This window comes from Entelurus aequoreus, linkage group LG14 (genome assembly GCF_033978785.1).
Source record: "Entelurus aequoreus isolate RoL-2023_Sb linkage group LG14, RoL_Eaeq_v1.1, whole genome shotgun sequence".
NCBI classification, from domain to species: domain Eukaryota; kingdom Metazoa; phylum Chordata; class Actinopteri; order Syngnathiformes; family Syngnathidae; genus Entelurus; species Entelurus aequoreus.
The window spans coordinates 32,260,007-32,287,048 of NC_084744.1; the positions used below are offsets into that span (position 1 = coordinate 32,260,007).

General features: G+C 39.7%; 1 protein-coding gene across 3 annotated transcripts in view; it reads right to left on the minus strand.

Annotated features, from left to right (window-relative positions):
- Positions 1-27,042, minus strand: part of LOC133664757 (junctophilin-1-like) — a 34,771-nt gene that overhangs the window by 240 nt on the left and 7,489 nt on the right. The window contains exons 2-7 of one of the 3 annotated variants that reach the window (XM_062069655.1): positions 22,646-23,396; positions 13,038-13,156; positions 12,472-12,750; positions 10,735-11,159; positions 10,458-10,554; positions 1-173 (exon numbers count right to left, since the gene is read on the minus strand). The exon at positions 1-173 is cut by the window's left edge and continues 240 nt beyond it. In XM_062069655.1, coding sequence (XP_061925639.1) covers positions 10,474-10,554; positions 10,735-11,159; positions 12,472-12,750; positions 13,038-13,156; positions 22,646-23,396 — 1,655 coding nt within the window. In that variant the 3' untranslated portion in view covers positions 1-173; positions 10,458-10,473. Of the gene's footprint in view, positions 174-10,457; positions 10,555-10,734; positions 11,160-12,471; positions 12,751-13,037; positions 13,157-22,645; positions 23,397-27,042 lie in introns of those variants that run through there. The other 2 variants (XM_062069656.1, XM_062069657.1) reach the window with 2 other exon arrangements.

Consider the following 27,042-nt stretch of genomic DNA (forward strand, 5'->3'; position numbering starts at 1 on the left):
GTGGAGGCTCAAATCTCCTGCCGTCCAATGGCGAGTCACGTCGTCGTCTTCCTCTCCCGCTTCTTCTTTTCTTCTCGTCCTGCTTTCCTCCCTCGTCTATTTTCAGTCCTGGGACCACGTTTTGAAGGTCCCTTGCCGATGGACAGGAACTTGGCCGTCAAGTTGGGGTAAATCTGAAAGGTCAGACGAGTTGTCAGTGGGGAACATTCAACACCGTTTTTTTTTAAACAACACCCAAAAGCAGTGAAGTTGTCAGGTTGTGTAAATGGTAAATAAAAAGAGAATACAACAAATCCTTTTCAACTAGGGATGTCCAAATGCGTTAAAATGTAATATCGGAAATTATCGGTATCGTTTTTTTTATTATCGGTATCGTTTTTTTTTGTTTTTTTTTAATTAGTGCACCAACCCAAAAAACCTCCCTCCTCATTCACACAAAAGGGTTGTTTCTTTCTGTTATTAATATTCTGGTTCCTACATGATATATCAATATATATCAATACAGTCTGCAAGGGATACAGTCCGTAAGCACACATGATTGTGCGTGCTGCTGGTCCACTAATAGTACTAACCTTTAACAGTTAATGTTACTCATTTTCATTCATTACTAGTTTCTATGTAACTGTTTTTATATTGTTTTACTTTCTTTTTTATTCAAGAAAATGTTTTTAATTTATTCATCTTATTTTATTTTATAATTTTTTTTTTAAAAGTACCTTATCTTCACCATACCTGGTTGTCCAAATTAGACCTAATAATGTATTAATTCCACGACTGTATATATCGGTTGATATCGGTATCGGTAATTAAAGAGTTGGACAATATCGGAATATCGGATATCGGCAAAAAGCCATTATCGGACATCCCTATTTTCAACGTATATTCAATTGAATAGACTGCAAAGACAAGATTACAGGCAGGCCGGTCTAGTACCCGCACTCTTTTACTACGAAGCCACGCTGTTGTAACACCTGGCTTGGCATTGTCTTGCTGAAATAAGCAGGGGCGTCCATTCCATGATAACGTTGTCTGTATGTACCTTTCAGCATTAATGGTGCCTTCACAGATGTGTAAGTTACCCATGTCTTGGCCACTAATACACCCCCATACCATCACACATGCTGCCTTTTACACTTTGCGCCGAGATGGTTCTCTTCCTCTTTGGTCCGGAGGACACGACGTCCACAGTTTCCAAAAACTATTTGAAATGTGGACTCCTCAGACCACAGAACACTTTTCCACTTTGCATCAGTCCATCTTAGATGAGCTCGGGCCCGGCGAAGCCGGCTGCGTTTCTGGGTGTTGTTGATAAAATGCTTTGGCTTTGCATAGTAAGAGTTTTAACTTGCACTTCCAGATGTAGCGACCAACTGTAGTTACTGACAGTGGTTTTCTGAAGTGTTCCTGAGCCCACATGGTGATATCGTTTACACACTGATTTTTGATGCAGTACCCCCTGTAATATCATGGCTTACGTGCAGTGATTTCTCCAGATTCTCTGAACCTTTTGATGACATTACGGAGCGTAGATGGTGAAATCCCTAAATTCCTTGCTATAGCTGGTTGAGAAATGTTGTTCTTAAACAATTTGCTCAGGCATTTGTTGACAAAGTGGTGACCCTCGCCCCGTCCTTGTTTGTGAATGACTGAGCATTTCATGGAAGCTGCTTTTATACCCAATCATGGCACCCACCTGTTCCCAATTAGCCTGTTCACCTGTGGGATGTTCCAAATAAGTCTTTGATGAGCATTCCTCAACTCTCTCAGTCTTTACCAAACTGGGGGGGAAATCAATCGGACGGAATCCAGTCCATTTAGGGGTTAATATCAGAAAGAAGGTTGTTAATAATCATATGTTGTTAATAATGCATATATGTTGTTAATAATGCTGTATAATAGACTGTATTTATATTATTCACATGTGAATAATGCTGTATAATAGACTATATTATTCACATGTGAATAATGCTGTATAATAGACTGTATTTATATTATTCACATGTGAATAATGCTGTATAATAGACTATATTATTCACATGTGAATAATGCTGTATAATAGACTGTATTTATATTATTCACATGTGAATAATGCTGTATAATAAACTGTATTTATATTATTCACATGTGAATAATGCTGTATAATAGACTGTATTCATGTTATTCACATGTGAATAATGCTGTATAATTGACTGTATTTATATTATTCACATGTGAATAATGCTGTATAATAGACTGTATTTATATTATTCACATGTGAATAATGCTGTATAATAGACTGTATTTATATTATTCACATGTGAATAATGCTGTATAATAGACTGTATTTATGTTATTCACATGTGAATAATACTGTATAATAGACTGTATCTATATTATTCACATGTGAATAATGCTGTATAATAAACTGTATTTATATTATTCACATGTGAATAATGCTGTATAATAGACTGTATTCATGTTATTCACATGTGAATAATGCTGTATAATTGACTGTATTCATATTTTTCACATGTGAATAATGCTGTATAATAGACTGTATTTATATTATTCACATGTGAATAATGCTGTATAATAGACTGTATTTATATTATTCACATGTGAATAATGCTGTATAATAGACTGTATTCATGTTATTCACATGTGAATAATACTGTATAATAGACTATCTATATTATTCACATGTGAATAATGCTGTATTTATATTATTCACATGTGAATAATGCTTTATAATAGACTGTATTTATATTATTCACATGTTAATAATGCTGTATAATAGACTGTATTTATATTATTCACATGTGAATAATGCTGCACAATAGACTGTATTTATATTATTCACATGCAAATAATTCTGTATAATAGACTGTATTTATATTATTCACATGTAAATAATGCTGTATAATGGACTGTATTTATATTATTCACATGTGAATAATGCTGTATAATAGACTGTATTTATATTATTTATATGTGAATAATGCTGTATAATAGACTGTATTTATGTTATTCACATGTGAATAATGCTGTATTTATATTATTCACATGTGAATAATGCTTTATAATAGACTGTATTTATATTATTCACATGTTAATAATGCTGTATAATAGACTGTATTTATATTATTCACATGTGAATAATGCTGCACAATAGACTGTATTTATATTATTCACATGTGAATAATGCTGTATAATAGACTGTATTTATATTATTCACATGCAAATAATTCTGTATAATAGACTGTATTTATATTATTCACATGTAAATAATGCGGTATAATGGACTGTATTTAATTTATTCACATGTGAATAATGCTGTATAATAGACTGCATTTATATTATTCATATGTGAATAATGCTGTATAATAGACTGTATTTAAGTTATTCACATGTGAATAATGCTGTATAATAGACTGTATTTATGTTATTCACACGTGAATAATGCTGTATAATAGACTGTATTTATGTTATTCACATGTGAATAATTCTGTATAATAGACTGTATTTATATTATTCATATTTGAATAATGCTGTATAATAGACTGTATTTATATTATTCACATGTAAATAATTCTGTATAATAGACTGTATTTATATTATTCACATGTAAATAATGCTGTATAATGGACTGTATTTATATTATTCACATGTGAATAATGCTGTATAATAGACTGTATTTATGTTATTCACATGTGAATAATGCTGTATAATAATAATAATAATAATAATACCTGGGATTTATATAGCGCTTTTCTAAGTACCCAAAGTCGCTTTACATGTTTTTCTGAACCCCATCAATCATTCACACCTGGTGGTGGTAAGCTACTTTCGTAGCCACAGCTGCCCTGGGGTATACTGACGGAAGCGTGGCTGCAATTTGCGCCTACGGCCCCTCCGACCACCACCTATTATTCATCATTCATTTCACCGGTGTGAGTGGCACCGGGGGCAAAGGGTGAAGTGTCCTGCCCAAGGACACAACGGCAGCGATTTTTGGAAGGTAAGAGGCGGGGAGCGAACCTGCAACCCTCAGGTTTCTGGCACGGTTGCTCTACCCACTACGCCACGCCGTAATAGACTGTATTTATGTTATTCACACGTGAATAATGCTGTATAATAGACTGTATTTATGTTATTCACATGTGAATAATGCTGTATAATAGACTGTATTTGTTATTCACATGTGAATAATGCTGTATAATAGACTGTATTTATGTTATTCACATGTGAATAATGCTGTATAATAGACTGTATTTATGTTAGTCACATGTGAATAATGCTGTATAATAGACTGTATTTATATTATTCATATTTGAATAATGCTGTATAATAGACTGTATTTATATTATTCCCATGTGAATAATGCTGTATAATAAACTGTATTTATATTATTCACATGTGAATAATTCTGTATTATAGACTGTATTTATATTATTGACATGCGAATATTGCTGTATAATAGACTGTATTCATGTTATTCACATGTGAATAATGCTGTATAATAGACTGTATTCATGTTATTCACATGTGAATAATGCTGTATAATAGACGGTATTTATGTTATTCACATGCGAATAATGCTGTATAATAGACTGTATTTATATTATTCACATGTGAATAATGCTGTATAATAGACTGTATTTATGTTATTCACATGTGAATAATGCTGTATAATAGACTGTATTTATGTTATTCACATGTGAATAATGCTGTATAATAGACTGTATTTATGTTATTCACTTGTGAATAATGCTGTATAATAGACTGTATTTGTATTATTCACATGTTAATAATGCTGTATAATAGACTGTATTTGTATTATTCACATGTGAATAATGCTGTATAATAGACTGTATTTATATTATTCACATGTGAATAATGCTTTATAATAGACTGTATTTATATTATTCACATGTTAATAATGCTGTATAATAGACTGTATTTATATTATTCACATGTGAATAATGCTGCACAATAGACTGTATTTATATTATTCACATGTGAATAATGCTGTATAATAGACTGTATTTATATTATTCACATGTAAATAATGCTGTATAATAGACTGTATTTATATTATTCACATGTGAATAAAGCTGTATAATAGACTGTATTTATATTATTCACATGTGAATAATGCTGTATAATAGACTGTATTTATATTATTCACATGTAAATAATGCTGTATAATAAACTATTTATATTATTCACATGTGAATAAAGCTGTATAATAGACTGTATTTATATTATTCACATGTGAATAATGCTGTATAATAGACTGTATTTATATTATTCACATGTAAATAATGCTGTATAATAGACTGTATTTATATTATTCACATGTGAATAATGCTGTATTTATATTATTCACATGTAAAAAATACCAAAGTGTTTATTGTCTATTGTGAGAGAACTGTGGTGCTGAATTTCCCCAGGGATCAATAAAGTACCTTCTATTCTATTCTATTCTATTCTATTCTATTCTATTCTAATATATGAATAAAATCATAAGCCGATGCAATGTTATTGAGAACAAAACAGCATCAATCCAGGTAACTTTTGCCGTAGCGTTTTTAAAAGCTAACGTGAAATCTGGCTTTTTGAAATCCTGCAGGGACACAATCAGGTGTTCCAGCATGACAACGATCCCAAAACTGTTTTTTAGAGCGGATAAAACAGGAGTGTGGCCAACAACAACAACAACAATAACAGTAAGAATTTAAGAAATAAGAGCAAACATATGTAATGTACTGACAACTATCTGACAATTCAATATGCATAAAATACATAGAATAGTACTCAAAGAGCGCAAACCACCACCAGGTCCTATCTCCCAATACTAAACATGTCCTGATCACTTGTTGCTTATCCCACTTCCTGAAAGTCAGATGAAGATCCGCCCCGAACTTTTTGATATACTGTATACACAAGGTTCGTCTATACAAGCCTGAATGGTCAAATTGTTTGTACCTGACACGTTTTCACTACCTTGCCTCTGCAGCCTTCTTCAGAGGGTTTTTACTATTCAGGCTTTTATTGATTATATCAACGTAAGCAGGCCGAATTAACCTCTTCACTATATTACCTAACTTTTGCAGTTATCCAATGGGGAATGAAAGAAACGGCGTGAGCACTCTTGTCGGTCATCCACACATCACACACACACACACACACACACACACACACACACACACACACACACACACACACACACACACACACACACACACACACACACACACACACACACACACACACACACACACACACACACACACACACACACACGTGAATGATGTAAGGTAACGTAGTAGAAATGATCAGAAGCAGGTTGTTCCTTTCCCTATCTTCTGAACGTTTCATAAACATCTGCCCATAACTTTGAGATATTTTGCAAATCAACCAACCAACCAACCCATGAACATACAAACCAACAAACAAACGAACCAAACAACCAAGCAACAAACACACAAACGAGCCGACCAATGAACAAACAAACCAGTCAGCCAACTAACAAACATACAAACGAACCAACAAACCAACCCATGAACATACAAACCAACAAATGAACCAACAAACAAACAAGCTGACCAATGAACAAACAAACAAACCAGTCAGCCAACTAACACACATACAAACCAACCAACCAACCCATGAACATACAAACCAACAAACAAACAAACCAAACAACAAGCCAACAAACGAGCCGACCAATGAACAAACAAACCAGTCAGCCATTCAACAAACAAACCAACCAACCAACCCATGAACATACAAACCAACAGATGAACCAACAAACAGACCAAACAAACACACGAGCCAACCAATAAACAAACAAACATACAAACAAGCTAGTCAGCCAACAAACAAGCTGACCAACGAATAAACAAACATACAAATTAACCAACCAACAAACAAGTCGATCAATGAACAAACAAACAAACCAGTCAGCCAACTAACAAACAAGCATACAAATGAACCAACCAACCAACAAACAAGCCGACCAATAAACAAACAAACATACAAATGGACCAACCAACCAACAGACAAACAAACAAGCCGACCAATGAACAAACAAACATACAAACATACATATGAACCAACAAACAAACAAACAAATGAACCAACCAACCAACAAACAAGCCAACCAATGAACAAACAAACATACAAATGAACCAACCAACAAACAAACAAGCCAATCAATGAACAAACAAACCAGTCAGCAACTAACAAACAAAAAAGCCGACCAATGAACAAACAAACATACAAATGAACCAACCAACCAACAAAGTAGCCCATCAATGAACTAACTAACATACAAACAAACCAGTCAGCCAACAAACAAACATACAAATGAAACAACAAACATACAAATGAACCAACCAACCAATTAACCAACCAACAAACAAGCCGACCAATAAACAAACAAACATACAAACAAACCAGTCAGTCAACAATCAAACATACAAACCAACCAACCAACCAACAAACAAGCCAACCAATTAACAAACAAACATACACATGAACCAACAAACAAATAAATGAGCCAACCAATTAACAAATGAAGAAACAAACCAACCAACCAACCAATGAACAAACAAACATACAAACAATCCAAGTCAGCCAACTAACAAACATACACACCAACCAACCAACCAACCAACAAACAAACAAGCCGACAATGAACAAACAAACATACAAATGAACCAACCAACTAACATACAAACAAACCGGCCAACGAACCAAGCAAAGAGCCAACCAAGAAAGGAACCAACAACAACAACAATTACACTAATCATACAAAGCTGACACAAATGTTGTCTTTAACTAAAACTAATGTCTGTTTTTAGCTTTTACTTTCTACACAATAATCAATGATCATACTTTGACTTTTCAGTCTGTGGCCCTTGGTGGAAAGACTTTAGACACCCCTGGGATGAAGCATGCTAATATTAAGCTTGGGCAATGACCTTCTCAGAGCTGCAACCCAACTGAACATTTGTGGACTATGTTTAGCAGACGGGTCCGTGCCAGAGAACCAAGCAATTTAAATGAACTCCACCAAACTTCCCTCCAGAATTCAACCAAATATTAGCGGGGGTGTCGGGATGTATCTGAAGCTGTATGTATCACATTGGTGCACCCAGTTCTTGTTTTTGAAAATACTTTGTAAGCTGGATAATCAGTCCACTTGTGGTCCGAAGAGACCAGAACTGATCTCTTTGCCATCAGCTCGCCATGTTTGGATGCTAATTACAAGTCCAAATTCAACATCCCACTGTCAAACATTCCTCTATAGGGCGGTTTCTGTTTTAAGAGTACAGAAGACTCTACTGCACTGATATGGCAACGATCAAGGCCGGTATCGCCCTCAAGGGTCTTCCAGCAGGACAGTGGTCCAAATCTTACAAGCAAGGCAATAGTGGAGTGTTTCCAGAAGAAGAACATGAGACCCAAGCGAGGCCTCGCCAGTCTACAGACTTTAATCCATAGCAAATCCCGCGGAAGACGCTGAAACCAGTGCCTCTATGGAAATGCCCCCCTCTACCTCAAAGAACTGCTCACCCCCAAATCCTCCACACGACACCTCCGCTCCGGACAGACTAACCTCCTCCAACCTCCGAGGACAAAGCTACGAACAATGGGAGACCGGGCTTTCTGCTCCGGCACTCCCAGTCTGTGGAACGCTCTCCCTGACCACCTGAGGGCACCATAGACTGTGGATGCTTTTAAAAAAGGCTTAAAAACCCTTATTTTTAAAAAAGCCTTTTTTTTTTAGATATATGTGTTGTAGTTTTTATTTTTTTTAATTTTATTATCTTTTTATTTATTTTTTTAATACACTGTAGCACTTTGAGGTTGATTGCTCAATGGAAAGTGATTTTTACAAATAAAATCTATTATTATTCTTATTATTATTATAAACTGTTAGAGTTGCCAAGTGACAAGCTTTGGAACACTCATGATTTAAAGCAAAAGTGCACACACGTTTTCTGCTGTGGGTCACAGACACAAATCGAAGAATGCTAAGGCCATTTTGGTCATTGTCGGCTTTAAAACCAGTACAATATATATATTTATTTAAAAAAAAGAACTAACAAAAGGCAATTTCAGTTGAAATTTTGTGTGAATGCTGAAGATCCGAAGACGAACTGAAATGATAACAGTGAACACGCTGGCCAACTAGTGTCAAGTAACAGACAAATAAGCAAAATTTGTTAAAAACAAAAGGCTACCATGCTAACAGTACTATGCTAACATGTTGTAGCATGCTTACAGTTAGCGTTTATACCAAAATATACAACACCGAGGTGCATATTTGCTAAATAAGCTACCATGCTAATGTTAGCGTGCTAAAATGCTAACTGTAACATGCGTCAAAAACCCAAATATATTACTCTGAGGTGTGTACCTAAAAATGTGTTTAAAAGGCGAGCATGCCAACGTTAGCATGCATCAAGCACAAAAATATGACTGAGGTGTGTACCCACAAAATTAGCGAGCAAACTAATGTTAACATGCTAACAGGCGTCATTTGTCAAGTCACAAAATATTTGACGCCGGGGTGTACAGCGTGCCTGCAAAATTAGCAAAAAAGCTAGCAGAATAGAATGCTAACGATTGATAACTTTGGACACCCCTGATTTGGAGAGTAATATTTCATAAAGAGGCGGTGCCAGAATAACAACGACTGCGCAAAAAATGTATTACCGTATTTCCTTGAATTGGCGCCGGGAATATGGTATTCGCATGCCTGGAATTACAGCCGGGTCAAACTCGTTTCGCAAAATAATTAGCGCATGCTTGGCACTTCCGCCGGGTCAAACATGAGTCATTAAATGACTCCCGCCTCCTGGTGGTAGAGGGCGCTAGTGATCCTTCTTGCGACTGCAGGTACTGCAGAAGACCTGTGCTGCAGAAGAAGACAACAGCAGCAATAGTGCGCAGCCATTTATTTTACCATGGAGGATTACATATCTAAAATAAAACAGTTTTCTAAACTGGACTTTCAATCGAAGCAGGAGGTAATACTTAAAAGGAAGATCTCCATCGAGACAGAGAGACTTTTAAAACTGAAGAAAGATAAGGAAGACTTCTATATCGATGCTTTTCTTCAAAAGGAGCTGACATGGACTCATTTATACCTAAAGGTAAGACCATAATAAAGTTTTTTTTATTAAATGTACTTTTCATGATAAGGTAAGCGCCGGAGTGAGAAGAGGTTTTAAAATAATTACCGCATGCATGGCAATCTCGCCTGCTTTTGGTAAACGCAGGGGTGAGAAGAGGTTTTAAATTAATTAGCGCCCCTGCGGCTATTCAAGGAAATACGGTATATTTGCATCGTGTTTAGCCACCGACCACGAGCATATGTGACCAACACCAGACTAAGAGAAGAGATTTAACAAATGAATACATGTATTTTGTACCCGCCAAAAACTCGTCCTATTGTTCCTTACCTGAGGTCAAATTTGGTCAGGTGAGGAAATGGACAAAAATGATAGCCAGACCAACGTTCAGTAGCATCACCAGCAACACCAGGATAGAGTTAGGACCCTGGGGGACCAAACAGAAGTAAGGGTTAACGTTTCTACTTCATAAAGTCCATATTGGTAATTTAATACACGATCCAAAGAATTCAGAGGGTTGGTTTCATCGCCATAACTGCCGCTCCAGTATCACACCAGGTTTGAGAAGTCGGTGATTCAATAGTCAAACTCGTGTTAAATGACTTACCGACGTTTCCTCTACAATTTCAGGACTAATTTCCACACTCGCTTTCTTGGTTTCTGCCAAAGTCCTCGGTTTGCTCGATTCCGGCACTTTCATTTTGGAAGGCTCCGGAGCTCTGCTGTTCGCCTTCTGCGGGACCGGGGTAGGACTCGGCGCCGGCGTCACCTTGGCCGGCGCCGCCCACGTTTTTTTGGGAGGAGGAGGCAAGCGCGCCAGGCTCGACGGGTGGAAATCATCCTCCAGGTCAACCGGTTCTTCCGGCGGCAACATCTTCACATCCTTGACGTAGTAACCGTGGTACTGGGAGTGGATCTGTCCATTGCTCGGGAAACCACTGACCGGCACGGCTACCTTGGTGGGTGAGTACATTGGCGCCTGTTGCCTCCCTTCCTGTTTGAGAGAAAGTTTCGATGCATCCTTTGTAATTCCTGTTTTGTAAAGAGAAAAAGTCACATCAAATACTTCAACCAACATGCTATAACACCTCTAGATGACTGCAACCACCCGTCACAGGAGCCTACCAGTAGACCTACTGGATCATGAGCTAATGTGGCGGTTCTTGGTTTACTCCAAAGTACAAAACCCAAAAGCAGTGAAGTAGTCACGTTGTGTAAATGCTAAATAAAAACAGAATACAACAAATCCTTTTCAACTTATATTCAATTGAATAGACTGCAAAGACAAGATTACAGGCAGGCCAGTTTAGTACCCGCACTTTTTTACTATGAAGTCACGCTGTTGTAACACGTGGCTTGGCATTGTCTTGCTGAAATAAGCAGGGGCATCCATGATAACGTCGCTTGGATGTCCAAAACCTGTATCTACTTTTCAGCATTAATGGCGCCTTCACAGATGTGTAAGTTACCCGTGACTTGGGCACTAATACACCCCCATACCATCATAGATGCTGCCTTTTACACTGTACACCTGGAACAGTCCGGATGGTTCTTTTCCTCTTTGGTCCGGAGGACACGACGTCCACAGTTTCCAAAAACAATTTCAAATGTGGACTCGTCAGACCACAGAACACTTTTCCACTTTGCATCAGTCCATCTTAGATGATCTCGGGCCCAGCGAAGCCGGCGGCGTTTCTGGGTGTTGTTGATAAATGGTTTTGGCTTTGCATAGTAGAGTTTTAACTTGCACTTACAGATGTAGCGACAAACCGTAGTTACTGACAGTGGTTTTCTGAAGTGTTCCTGAGCCCATGTGGTGATATCCTTTACACACTGATGTCACTTTTTGATGCAGTACCGCCTGAGGGATCCAAGGTGCGTAATATCATGGCTTAAGTGCAGTGAGTTCTCCAGATTCTGTGAACCTTTTGATGATATTACGGAGCGTAGATGGTGAAATCCCTAAATTCCTTGCAATAGCTGCTTGAGAAATGTTGTTCTTAAACTCACGCATTTGTTGACAAAGTGGTGACGCTCGCCCCATCCTTGTATACCCAATCATGGCACCCACCTGTTCCCAATTAGCCTGTTCACCCGTTTGACCATTAAATATCTTGTCTTTGCAGTCTATTCAATTGAATATAAGTTGAAAAGGATTTGCAAATCATTGAATTCTGTTTTTATTTACCATTTACACAACGTGCCAACTTCGCTAGTTTTGGATTTTGTATATAATTTTGATTATAGTATTGGGTCGATACCAATATTTGCGGTATCGCCCAATCCTGACTGACCGTTCAAATAAAACTCCTGCAACTGCCTGTTGATATTAAGGCCAACTTACCTGCGGTTAAGGACTCATGCGTTGGGGTTCTGTTGTCACTCCCAGCAGAGTTCGGGGGGTTGACGGTGGCAGGCGGTTTACTGCTGAATAAAGTCTTCTGGATGAGAGTCGGTGAAGCAGTGGGGCTGGGGACCGGGCTCTGAGATGGCGAATGTGACGGCGTTGTGCCTTTGCGGTAGAAATGAGGGCTACTTGAAGGAGTTTTCTCCGGTTTAATCTCGTCTGGGATCTCCTTCACTTCCACCGGCTCGTTGTATTTCTGCCGAATATAGTCCGGGCCTGCAACACAAGATTTGGCGGAGATTTCTATCTATTGGAGAATGACATTCAAGTAGTTTTATGTTGCATTAAAACATCTTAAATAAGTTCAAAATGAAACCCTAAGATTCAAACTTGATCTTAAAACCAACCTAAGTACCAAACTGTAACGGTTCCTTCTGAATTTGTACAAACTCACACGGTATGCCTCCTCTGGGATGAAACTCAAATGTGATATGACGTACATAATAGGATGGAACATACAGTAAATATGCATTATGCAATACATTGAATACCATTACGAGTACCTGGCTGGTAGAAGCTGGGTGAGAGTTCTTTGGCCACAGCTCTGGCAATGTCTGAGTCTTGACTAGCTGACTGCGCAGCTTGGTCTGCTGCCTCTGCTTTGGCCCGAGTGTGAGATGTTCTAGAAGAATCCACAGTTGTATTCATGCTTTTATGATACGGTTGTGGAAACGGCAATGTTAGCTAAAAACTACATATGCGTGGATGTGAACAAGTACATTGTTAGTAGGGGTGTGACTCTCAGGGCACCTAACAATTCAATCCTATTCCGATTCAATCCACAATCAAGTCTTGATTTAACATGATTCTGAATTCAAACCGATTCCAGCTTGTATTATTTGGTATAATAATTGTAATGAAAGTTTTTCAACACTGTACACTGCCACTTCTACTACGAAACCAGGTTTTGTTTTGGGAGCAAACTTTTATTTCCCTCAATTAAATCAAAACCATGGCACTAATGCTTAGCCTGTTGGCCCCAAAGTTAGGAGGCTGAGGATCAAAATCTCTACTTGGGCATCTTTTCAAATACTTTCTCTGGGGTCATTTAGGGAAAATGTGACACATGTATACTCTGGTCATATCTAAGACTCGCCCTAACCCTAACTCTGTCTTGGAGGTATCAGGAAAGACCGCAAATGGACACTTAAGGTCTCAGTACGGGCCCCCCCAAAGAGGTGAATTCCAGACCTCCTTGGGCACTGAGGCTATTTAAGGACAGGCACCCTTTCCGGGGTGTTTCGGAACCCTCAGGATGTTAGGTCATCCCTGAATGATGGACTTTTTTGCAATACAAGTATATTGCCCCAGTCCTTCTAGGGTACGTCCGTACCCTGAGAACTCAAAAACACTGGTCCAAAAACAGCTGAGAAGTCAAGTTTCCCTCAGCGACCCCAACTTTCTACCGCATTCTAAAAACATGCGTCCTAGGGAGACTGGAGAGTCTAAATTGTCCAGAGGTGTGACTGGCTGATGACCAGTCTACAGTGTAGGGATAGGCTCCAGCTTGTCGTGACCCTAATGGCGACAAGCGATATAGAACATTTAATGGATTATGAGACCCGTTCATATAACTTCGTAAGGCGGTACAGTTACAAAATCAGCAGGGGATCAAATGCTTATGTTCCGCACTGCATGGGAATAGGATGTATCACATAGCTCTAATGCCCAGCGACTACGAGATGTGAGAACATCCATCAGCAATCTCTCAGAACAAGATCAAGTGACCGTCCCAGAGGCAGATATCCAAAAAGAGAGTCTAGTATGAAGAGCTGGACAGCACCAGACCAGCTACCGGGCAAAGAAAGTAACTGCACTCAAACCCGGAGTGGTTCACACAAGGAAAGACTGTCCAGATCCTAGTAACGGATCTAAGTTGTACCTCTGCACAACATAGAAGCTTCTGTCAGGCTTCACAGTGGCAATGGTTAAGTACACAGAGGTCTCCACCCACTGAGCCAGGTCCTTACAGTTGTTTCAGATACCAATTTCATCCATCAGCTAAGAACTCCACATGGATGGACGTCAAGCTGTAGGCCAGGAAGGAGTGAGAAACTCGACTTACTGATCTGCCTCGCAAGAATCCACAGCTCTGACATTAGAACGTCATTGGCAATAGAGATAAGTGGCAGGATGGTAGGAAAAGAGAGAAAAGGTTCAACTCCCGGAAGGTTTTATGAAAAAAACTAAGATTCTTACTAGAGTTGTCAAAGGTATTGATGCTATACCAAAACACCAAAAATACAGAATGTTGTACAACATAGACCTGGGCGACATGGCCTAAAACATTTGATTCACTATTTTTATTCCTGATTTTTTCCCCCACTTAATTTTTTAAAGAAACTAATGAATACAAATGACCACAATAATTCATAACAAGTTTCACTTTTATTCCCGCCTTCCCGTGGGACTCGGCTGGGTGCGTTATGGACATTTTGGGCATCCCGGGACTTGCACGGCCGGCGGCGGGACTTGTGGGACTCGAACCCGGGTGTGATTTTTGAACATTTTTGGAACTTTTTTAGGAAGTGGGTTGAGATATACATTTTACTCTATACAATATTTTTTTAAATGTACTTATTGTAGGTAATTCTGGCATATTTACTGTGAGGCTTTTGCTTGTATTGATCAGTACGCATCGGACCATAGGGCACACCGGATTATAAGGCGCACTGCCGATGAGCGGGTCTAGTCAGGTCTATTTTCATACAAAAGGCGCTTATGCAGATCCCAAATACACATCAGCAGGTACCAGAAGGTAAGAAAAGTCGCTTTTGCATAATATTGCGGAACAAAACGCCAGATAATATGTCTTACCTTATACACACACCATAATAACACTCCTATGTTGAAGCACAGTACAATCCATCAAGCGGTGTGGCTTCATAGCTTACCAAAGTCCTACTAAAACATTTTGATAGATTTTTGAGCGCCGTGTGTAACATTCTATATTTTCAATGGAACATAGAAAATGTTGGTGTTTACTTGAGTCATATTGCAGTCTACATGTATCTCTTATGTGTGACTGCCATCATATTGCAGTCTACACTCTTACGTGTGTCTGCCATCATATGGCAGTCTACACGTATCTCTTATGTGTGACTGCCATCATATTGCAGTCTACATGTGTCTCTTATGTGTGACTGCCATCATATTGCAGTCTACATGTGTCTCTTATGTGTGACTGCCATCATATTGCAGTCTACACGTATCTCTTATGTGTGACTGCCATCATATTACAGTCTTCACGTATCTCTTATGTGTGACTGCCATCATATGGCAGTCTACACATATCTCTTATGTGTGACTGCCATCATATTGCAGTCTACATGTGTCTCTTATGTGTGACTACCATCATATTGCAGTCTACACTCTTATGTGTGACTGCCATCATATTGCAGTCTACACCTATCTCTTATGTGTGACTGCCATCATATTACAGTCTTCACATATCTCTTATTTGTGACTGCCATCATATGGCAGTCTACACGTATCTCTTATGCATGACTGCCATCATATTGCAGTCTACACATATCTCTTATGTGTGACTGCCATCATATTACAGTCTTCACGTATCTCTTATGTGTGACTGCCATCATATTGCAGTCTACACATATCTCTTACGTGTGACTGCCATCATATGGCAGTCTACACGCATCTCTTATGTATGACTGCCATCATATTGCAGTCCATACGTATCTCTTATGTGTGATTGCCATCATATTGTAGTCTACACATATCTCTTATGTGTGATTGCCATCATATTGCAGTCTACACTCTTATGTGGGACTGCCATCATATTGCAGTCTACACGTGTCTCTTATGTGTGACTGCCATCATATTGCAGTCTACACGTATCTCTTATGTGTGACTGCCATCATATTACAGTCTTCACGTATCTCTTATGTGTGACTGCCATCATATGGCAGTCTACACATATCTCTTATGTGTGACTGCCATCATATTGCAGTCTACACGTATCTCTTATGTGTGACTGCCATCATATGGCAGTCTACACGTATCTCTTATGTGTGACTGCCATCATATTGCAGTGTACACTCTTATGTGTGACTGCCATCATATTGCAGTCTACACGTATCTCTCATGTGTGACTGCCATCATATTGCAGTCTACACGTATCTCTTATGTGTGACTACCATCATATTGCAGTCTACACGTGTCTCTTATGTGTGACTGCCATCATATTGCAGTCTACACTCTTATGTGTGACTACCATCATATTGCAGTCTACACGTATCTCTTATGTGTGACTGCCATCATATTGCAGTCCACACATATCTCTTATGTGTGACTGCCATCATATTGCAGTTTACATGTGTCTCTTATGTGTGACTACCATCATATTGCAGTCTACACTCTTATGTGTGACTGCCATCATATTGCAGTCTACACCTATCTCTTATGTGTGACTGCCATCAAATTACAGTCTTCACATATCTCTTATTTGTGACTGCCATCATATGGCTGTCTACACGTATCTCTTATGCATGACTGCCATCATATTGCAGTCTGCACATATCTCTTATGTGTGACTGCCATCATATTACAGTCTTCACGTATCTCTTATGTGTGACTGCCATCATATTGCAGTCTACACATATCTCTTACGTGTGACTGCCATCATATGGCAGTCTACACGTATCTCTTATGTATGACTGCCATCATATTGCAGTCCATACGTATCTCTTATGTGTGACTACCATCATATTGCAGTCTACACGTATCTCTTATGTGTGACTGCCATCATATTGCAGTCTACACATATCTCTTATGTGTGACTGCCATCATATTACAGTCTACACGTATCTCTTATGTGTGACTGCCATCATATTACAGTCTTCACGTATCTCTTATGTGTGACTGCCATCATATGGCAGTCTACACATATCTCTTATGTGTGACTGCCATCATATTGCAGTCTACACGTATCTCTTATGTGTGACTGCCATCATATTGCAGTCTACACGTATCTCTTATGTGTGACTGCCATCATATTGCAGTCCACACATATCTCTTATGTGTGACTGCCATCATATTGCAGTCTACATGTGTCTCTTATGTGTGACTACCATCATATTGCAGTCTACACTCTTATGTGTGACTGCCATCATATTGCAGTCTACACCTATCTCTTATGTGTGACTGCCATCAAATTACAGTCTTCACATATCTCTTATTTGTGACTGCCATCATATGGCAGTCTACACGTATCTCTTATGCATGACTGCCATCATATTGCAGTCTACACATATCTCTTATGTGTGACTGCCATCATATTACAGTCTTCACGTATCTCTTATGTGTGACTGCCATCATATTGCAGTCTACACATATCTCTTACGTGTGACTGCCATCATATGGCAGTCTACACGCATCTCTTATGTATGACTGCCATCATATTGCAGTCCATACGTATCTCTTATGTGTGACTACCATCATATTGCAGTCTACACGTATCTCTTATGTGTGACTGCCATCATATTGCAGTCTACACATATCTCTTATGTGTGACTGCCATCATATTACAGTCTACACGTATCTCTTATGTGTGACTGCCATCATATTACAGTCTTCACGTATCTCTTATGTGTGACTGCCATCATATGGCAGTCTACACATATCTCTTATGTGTGACTGCCATCATATTGCAGTCTACACGTATCTCTTATGTGTGACTGCCATCATATGGCAGTCTACACGTATCTCTTATGTGTGACTGCCATCATATTGCAGTCCACACATATCTCTTATGTGTGACTGCCATCATATTGCAGTCTACACTCTTATGTGTGACTACCGTCATATTGCAGTCTACACTCTTATGTGTGACTGCCATCATATTGCAGTCTACACCTATCTCTTATGTGTGACTGCCATCATATTACAGTCTTCACATATCTCTTATTTGTGACTGCCATCATATGGCAGTCTACACGTATCTCTTATGCATGACTGCCATCATATTGCAGTCTACACATATCTCTTATGTGTGACTGCCATCATATTACAGTCTTCACGTATCTCTTATGTGTGACTGCCATCATATTGCAGTCTACACATATCTCTTACGTGTGACTGCCATCATATAGCAGTCTACACGCATCTCTTATGTATGACTGCCATCATATTGCAGTCCATACGTATCTCTTATGTGTGATTGCCATCATATTGTAGTCTACACATATCTCTTATGTGTGATTGCCATCATATTGCAGTCTACACTCTTATGTGGGACTGCCATCATTTGCAGTCTACACGTGTCTCTTATGTGTGACTGCCATCATATTGCAGTCTACACGTATCTCTTATGTGTGACTGCCATCATATTACAGTCTTCACGTATCTCTTATGTGTGACTGCCATCATATGGCAGTCTACACATATCTCTTATGTGTGACTGCCATCATATGGCAGTCTACACGTATCTCTTATGTGTGACTGCCATCATATTGCAGTGTACACTCTTATGTGTGACTGCCATCATATTGCAGTCTACACGTATCTCTTATGTGTGACTGCCATCATATGGCAGTCTACACGTATCTCTTATGTGTGACTACCATCATATTGCAGTCTACACGTGTCTCTTATGTGTGACTGCCATCATATTGCAGTCTACACTCTTATGTGTGACTACCATCATATTGCAGTCTACACGTATCTCTTATGAATGACTGCCATCATTTTGCAGTCTACACGTATCTCTTATGTGTGACTGCCATCATATTGCAGTCTACACATATCTCTTATGTGTGACTGCCATCATTTTGCAGTCTACACGTATCTCTTATGTGTGACTGCCATCATATTGCAGTCCACACATATCTCTTATGTGTGACTGCCATCATATTGCAGTCTACACTCTTATGTGTGACTACCATCATATTGCAGTCTACACTCTTATGTGTGACTGCCATCATATTGCAGTCTACACCTATCTCTTATGTGTGACTGCCATCATATTACAGTCTTCACATATCTCTTATTTGTGACTGCCATCATATGGCAGTCTACACGTATCTCTTATGCATGACTGCCATCATATTGCAGTCTACACATATCTCTTATGTGTGACTGTCATCATATTACAGTCTTCACGTATCTCTTATGTGTGACTGCCATCATATTGCAGTCCACACATATCTCTTACGTGTGACTGCCATCTTTTGGCAGTCTACACATATCTCTTATGTGTGACTGCCATCATATTACAGTCTTCACGTATCTCTTATGTGTGACTGCCATCATATTGCAGTCTACACATATCTCTTACGTGTGACTGCCATCATATGGCAGTCTACACGCATCTCTTATGTATGACTGCCATCATATTGCAGTCCATACGTATCTCTTATGTGTGATTGCCATCATATTGTAGTCTACACATATCTCTTATGTGTGATTGCCATCATATTGCAGTCTACACTCTTATGTGGGACTGCCATCATATTGCAGTCTACACGTGTCTCTTATGTGTGACTCCCATCATATTGCAGTCTACACGTATCTCTTATGTGTGACTGCCATCATATTACAGTCTTCACGTATCTCTTATGTGTGACTGCCATCATATTGCAGTCTACACATATCTCTTACGTGTGACTGCCATCATATGGCAGTCTACACGCATCTCTTATGTATGACTGCCATCATATTGCAGTCCATACGTATCTCTTATGTGTGATTGCCATCATATTGTAGTCTACACATATCTCTTATGTGTGATTGCCATCATATTGCAGTCTACACTCTTATGTGGGACTGCCATCATATTGCAGTCTACACGTGTCTCTTATGTGTGACTGCCATCATATTGCAGTCTACACGTATCTCTTATGTGTGACTGCCATCATATTACAGTCTTCACGTATCTCTTATGTGTGACTGCCATCATATGGCAGTCTACACATATATCTTATGTGTGACTGCCATCATATTGCAGTCTACACGTATCTCTTATGTGTGACTGCCATCATATGGCAGTCTACACGTATCTCTTATGTGTGACTGCCATCATATTGCAGTGTACACTCTTATGTGTGACTGCCATCATATTGCAGTCTACACGTATCTCTTATGTGTGACTGCCATCATATTGCAGTCCACACGTATCTCTTATGTGACTACCATCATATTGCAGTCTACACGTGTCTCTTATGTGTGACTGCCATCATATTGCAGTCTACACTCTTATGTGTGACTACCATCATATTGCAGTCTACACGTATCTCTTATGAATGACTGCCATCATTTTGCAGTCTACACGTATCTCTTATGTGTGACTGCCATCATATTGCAGTCTACACATATCTCTTATGTGTGACTGCCATCATTTTGCAGTCTACACGTATCTCTTATGTGTGACTGCCATCATATTGCAGTCCACACATATCTCTTATGTGTGACTGCCATCATATTGCAGTCTACACTCTTATGTGTGACTACCATCATATTGCAGTCTACACTCTTATGTGTGACTGCCATCATATTGCAGTCTACACCTATCTCTTATGTGTGACTGCCATCATATTACAGTCTTCACATATCTCTTATTTGTGACTGCCATCATATGGCAGTCTACACGTATCTCTTATGCATGACTGCCATCATATTGCAGTCTACACATATCTCTTATGTGTGACTGCCGTCATATTACAGTCTTCACGTATCTCTTATGTGTGACTGCCATCATATTGCAGTCTACACATATCTCTTACGTGTGACTGCCATCTTTTGGCAGTCTACACGCATCTCTTATGTATGACTGCCATCATATTGCAGTCCATACGTATCTCTTATGTGTGATTGCCATCATATTGTAGTCTACACATATCTCTTATGTGTGATTGCCATCATATTGCAGTCTACACTCTTATGTGGGACTGCCATCATATTGCAGTCTACACGTATCTCTTATGTGTGACTGCCATCATATGATAGTCTTCAACTATCTCTTATGTGTGACTGCCATCATATTGCAGGCTACACGCATCTCTTATGTATGACTGCCATCATATTGCAGTCTACACGTATCTCTTATGTGTGACTGCCATCATATTGCAGTCTACACGTATCTCTTATGTGTGACTGCCATCTACTGGTCACACTTATAATTTCACCATGTACCAAATAAAACAGCTTCGGGGTCGGTAAGCACAACCAAAATCATTTCCGTACATAAGGCGCACTGTCGAATTTTGAGAAAATGAAAGGATTTTAAGTGCGCCTCATAGTCCTAAAAATACGGTAATCAAATAAAGGTATTCAATATAGAGGTTCTTAAGGGAGGCAAAACTTTTGTTTTGAATTAAATACTTCAGTAAATATGAATGTAGCACTGAGAGGTCTCTATAGTTTTGGTGTTTTGGTTTCAGATGCTACAATTAGTTAGTTTTTTTCAAACAAACTTTGCAGCGTGCAGTCATTTGTTCCACGCCCGTTGCTGCAAAAGCCAACCACTGACGACACTTTTCCTTTCTTTGGAACAAACGTCTCGCTCTCGTTCGCGTTAGCATTAGCCCCGTTTTGCTAGGTCCGTGTAAATTTCCCTAAGGACGGAAGTTACGGAAGCGCCTTGGGGGCAAAAACCATTTAATTAAATTATCTGCAACAAAACAACTTGATTTTATGGATGAAGTCTATGTATCTCCCAGGCCTAGTACCATATTTTCCTCGGCGAGCTGTGCCAGTTTTCATAAAGAAATAATAATGCATCTCTAATGGATAGTTTGCTCCCGGGCACCAGGATTGCTGGAAAGGAAGATGAGATCTTTTAAGACCTTGTCATTTCTACATTCTTTTTGTTGGTATGATAAATGGGGGCTTGTCCGGGAACAGTTTTTTCTGGCACCTCTACCTGTTACTCAAATAAATCACCTTTGGTTTAGTAACCTTGCACAAAAAATGACTTAAAGTTGTCTAAAAAGGGTTAATGTAATATTATTATCACAATTAGAGTTGAAAAAGAGTTTTGTTGGTGTTTATTTTAGCGTTACAACAAGAAAATGGCATTGATTCGGTGGAATGTCCCTTACACCAACCAAGTACTGGACAACCACTGAGGAGAGGTTAGTCAAGAGGACTTTATTACCTGGAGATGGCAATCTCTACTTTGGTTCTGGCAATAGCAGCTGCTCTCACTGATCCTTCAACGGCTCGATCCACCTTCTGTTTGGTCTTGGTGTTCCTCATTGGTATCAACTGTTTCCTGATACTTCGGGACAACACATTATTCTTGTACTTCCCTTCTTCTTTGGTGCCATCGGGAAAGACAGTACAGCCGTAGCCATGGCGCTTATTGTTTAACCATTCTCCTTCATACTTCATGCCGTTGGACCGCTCGGAGACACCAAAACCGCTGCGCTTGTCATTCTTCCACTCTCCCATGTAGGACTCGGTAGTGGTGGCGTCGACGTTGTCCTCCAGAGGCAAGTAGTCATCATTATCTCCAAAACTTATGGTGGAGTTGGCATCACTGGAACTGATTCGACTCATGGTGGTGTCGCTACGTGCTGAGCTGCGTTTGCTGGAGATGGACGAGCGCGAGTCTGATTTGCGCAACCGCTGTAGACTGCCGAAGAGAGAGCCGCGGCGGAAGAGACCCTTCTTTTTGTCAGAACCGTCTCCGTCTGAATGGAAGTTCAGCACGAAGCCTCCACGGGTGCCGGCAGGGCTGTCCGTCAGACTGTCGCGCAGCACTGTGCCGTTACTCTGCTCACTACGGAGGGAGGCCAGGGAGGTTCGGAGAGGCGAGCGGATGACTGATGCCATGCCGTATGGGACACTCTGACGAACCCCATACCCGTGACGCATCCCACCAGTCCACTGACCCTGGTATGTACCTACAGCAACAACAGAGAAACAATAGGCGATCTGATAAGTTAACAATCAGATTGTTTCTTAAAGCACTCAAGAGTTTTTCAAAGCCGGTGGTCTATCGCACACATCGGTCTCTTTAACGCAAGTGTCAGAGATTCAACAGTTCGAGGCGTCATCTATTTACTAATGTCTTTCAAATAGAACCAAGAAAAACAGGGCATTGTTGTTCCAATCAAACCCTCATTTCAGCGTTCTCCTTTCACACAGCCACCGACTCTGAAGCAAATTTGTGACCCACTCAGTCTTGGTTCTCGGCTGTATGCTTGGAACAGTAACCAGGGACCTAGACATGGTTTAGAAGGTCTTTGAATAATCTAACTTGAGTTTGCCACAATCGAACCAGGACCACAACAGGAAGCAGGGGTGGACGGATCGATCCAAATATTAGTAGTATCGATGCCAAGGACGACGTCACTCAGTACGTGTCCATACATTAAATTTGTCCGATTTCTCGAATACTTCGACTCTACATAAGACTCTTACATCCCATGGAAATACCGCAATCCGATCGTGTTCGGGTTTTGGAAAGTCGGACTAACACACCTGGATTATGCGATTGGAAACCAGATCTCTCGAGGGGCCGGGTGTTATTTGAGAAATCAGACTCATGTAGTGCACGGAAACGTAGTGGCAGTTGCAGTCATCTTGGACTCAAGAAAAAGGTGGGCAAACAAGCATATTCCAATCAATCATCCATCCATCCATCCATCCATCCATCCATCCATCTTCTTCCGCTTATCCGAGGTCGGGTCGCGGGAGCAGCAGTCTAAGCAGAGAAGCCCAGACTTCCCTCTCCCCAGCCACTTCGTCCTGCTCCTCCCGGGGGATCCCGAGGCGTTCCCTGGCCAGCTGGGAGAGACAGTCTTCCCAACGTGTCCTGGGTCTTCCCCGTGGCCTCCTACCGGTCGGACGTGCCCGAAACACCTCCCTAGGGAGGTGTTCGGGTGGCATCCTGACCAGATGCCCGAACCACCTCATCTGGCTCCTCTCCATGTGGAGGAGCAGCGGCTTTACTTTGAGCTCCTCCCGGATGACAGAGCTTCTTACCCTATGTCTAAGGGAGAGCCCCGCCACCCGGCGAAATAAACTCATTTCGGCCGCTTGTACCCGTGATCTTGTCCTTTCGGTCATAAACCAAAGCTCATGACCATAGGTGAGGATGGGAACGTAGATCATCCGGAAAATGGTGGAGTGCCATCTCCGGGTTGGGGAGGAGACCTTGCCCCAAGTGGAGGAGTTCAAGTACCTCGGAGTCTTGTTCACGAGTGAGGGAAGAGTGGATCGTGAGATCGACAGGCGGATCGGTGCGGCGTCTTCAGTAATGCGGACGCTGTATCGATCCGTTGTGGTGAAGAAGGAGCTGAGCCGGAAGGCAAAGCTCTCAATTTACCGGTCGATCTACGTTCCCATCCCCACCTATGGTCATGAGCTTTGGGTTATGACCGAAAGGACAAGATCTCGGGTACAAGTGGCCCAAATGAGTTTCCTCCGCCGGGTGGCGGGTCTCTCCCTTAGAGATAGGGTGAGAAGCTCTGTCATCCGGGAGGAGCTCAAAGTAAAGCCGCTGCTCCTTCACATGGAGAGGAGCCAGATGAGGTGGTTCGGGCATCTGGTCAGGATGCCACCCGAACGCCTCCCTAGGGAGGTGTTTCGGGCACGTCCGACCGGTAGTAGGCCACGGGGAAGACCCAGGACACGTTGGAAAGAATATGTCCCCCGGCTGGCCTGGGAACGCCTCGGGATCCCCGGGAGGAGCTGGACAAAGTGGCTGGGGAGAGGGAAGTCTGGGCTTCCCTGCTTAGGCTGCTGCCGCCGCGACCCGACCTCGGATAAGCGGAAGAAGATGGATGGATGGATGGATGGGTGTAACTTCCTCTGATTATAATGCCTCTGCTATCAAGGAGAAAGATAATATCAACACAAGCACCGAGTACACTCCAACAATGTCAACAAAATACTCAAATCACATTGAACACTGAACAATAAGATCTTAAAAAATAAGGAATATGTAAGAAATGCTTCATAAAGTGTAAGAAAATAGTGTAAAAATGTAAACGTAGAGAAACCTGAGAACTATTTTCTGCAGGTTTAGTGCCAGGAAGTTACAGCTGTGCTCTAAAGGGTGGGCTAAGGTGGTGCTGTATTAGCGGTCTTGCATCATTTACGGACCACGCTGGTCTGACTACGGTCCGTTTTGATTGACAAATAAATCCAAAAAGCCCGGGTCGTGTGCATTGCCCCGGAAAAGGGAATCAAGCAGACATATTTGGAGCCAACTCAGGGTTGGTGAAAAACGAACCATTCTTATCATATTTACCGCTATTTTTTTCGTACGCTTTGAATCCTGCGGCTTATAGAACGGTGCTGCTAATTTGTGGATTTTTATTCGCTGACAGCCATAATGCAAATAGTTTAAAAAACCCCAAAACAAACTAGAAATACACTGAAAATGTGGGTTATTATTTGTGCTGTGGCGCCATCTTTGTTAAGACTGGCTTTTAACCGGAAGTAGAAGTGCCGTCCATAGCGTTTCTACTTTATGGATCCTTTATTCATCTTTCCAAGCAACGTTTGTCATTTTTACAATATAACTAAAACAATTATGACCATCATAAAGTCAAAAGTATGATCATCTAGTATTAGGACGAGACTAAACATTTCTTAGTATCTAAGTATGATCATCAAGTACTGACTTTTATTCATGAACTGATTTTTTTTTTTGGACAGAATATTTCTGCACTGGATTTTAAAACACTGTTTTTAAACAAACTTAATTTTTCAGCACAAACATGTTTTACAATGAAAATTTTAAGCACTGAATTTTTTCACGGTGAATTTTTGTGTACTGAATTTTTTTGTAAACAGATTTTTTTTTTTCTACACAAAATTTTAAAACACTGTAATTTAACAAAGTGAAATTTTCTGCAGGGAATTTTTTTACACAGAATTATTTTACATTAGACATTTCTGTAATGATTTTTTTTCTATAAACAATTTTTTTTTACACTGAATTTTTACACCCTTAGTTTCAAAGCACTGAATTGTGTTACGCTGATTTTTTTCTGCATTAAATGTTTTTATACACTAAATTTTTTTGCACCGATTTTTTTTATAAACTAATTTTTCTACATTGAATTTAAAAACACAGATTTTTTTTTACACTGTTTTCTGCACCAATTTAGTTTTAATTAACTAATTATTTTTGTATACACTGATTTTTTTTTACTCAGAATTTTTTACCGTGAATTTTTGTACATTATTTTTTTTATACACCAATTTTTTTACACTGAATTTTTCTGCACTGATTTTTTTTTATATAAACTAATTTCCTACATTGAATTTTAAAACACTGATTTTTTTTATAGACAACATTTTAACACTGAGTTTTTCTGCACCAATTTTTTTTTTTTTACTAATTATTTTTGCATACACTGATTTTTTTTTTACACTGAATTTTTTACGCCGAATTTTTCTGCATTACATTTTTGTACACACCAATTTTTTTACACTGACTTTTTCTGCTCTGAATTTTTATAAACTAATTTTCTACGTTGAATTTGAAAACACTGATTCTTTTATACACTAAATGTTGATACACAAAATTTTTAA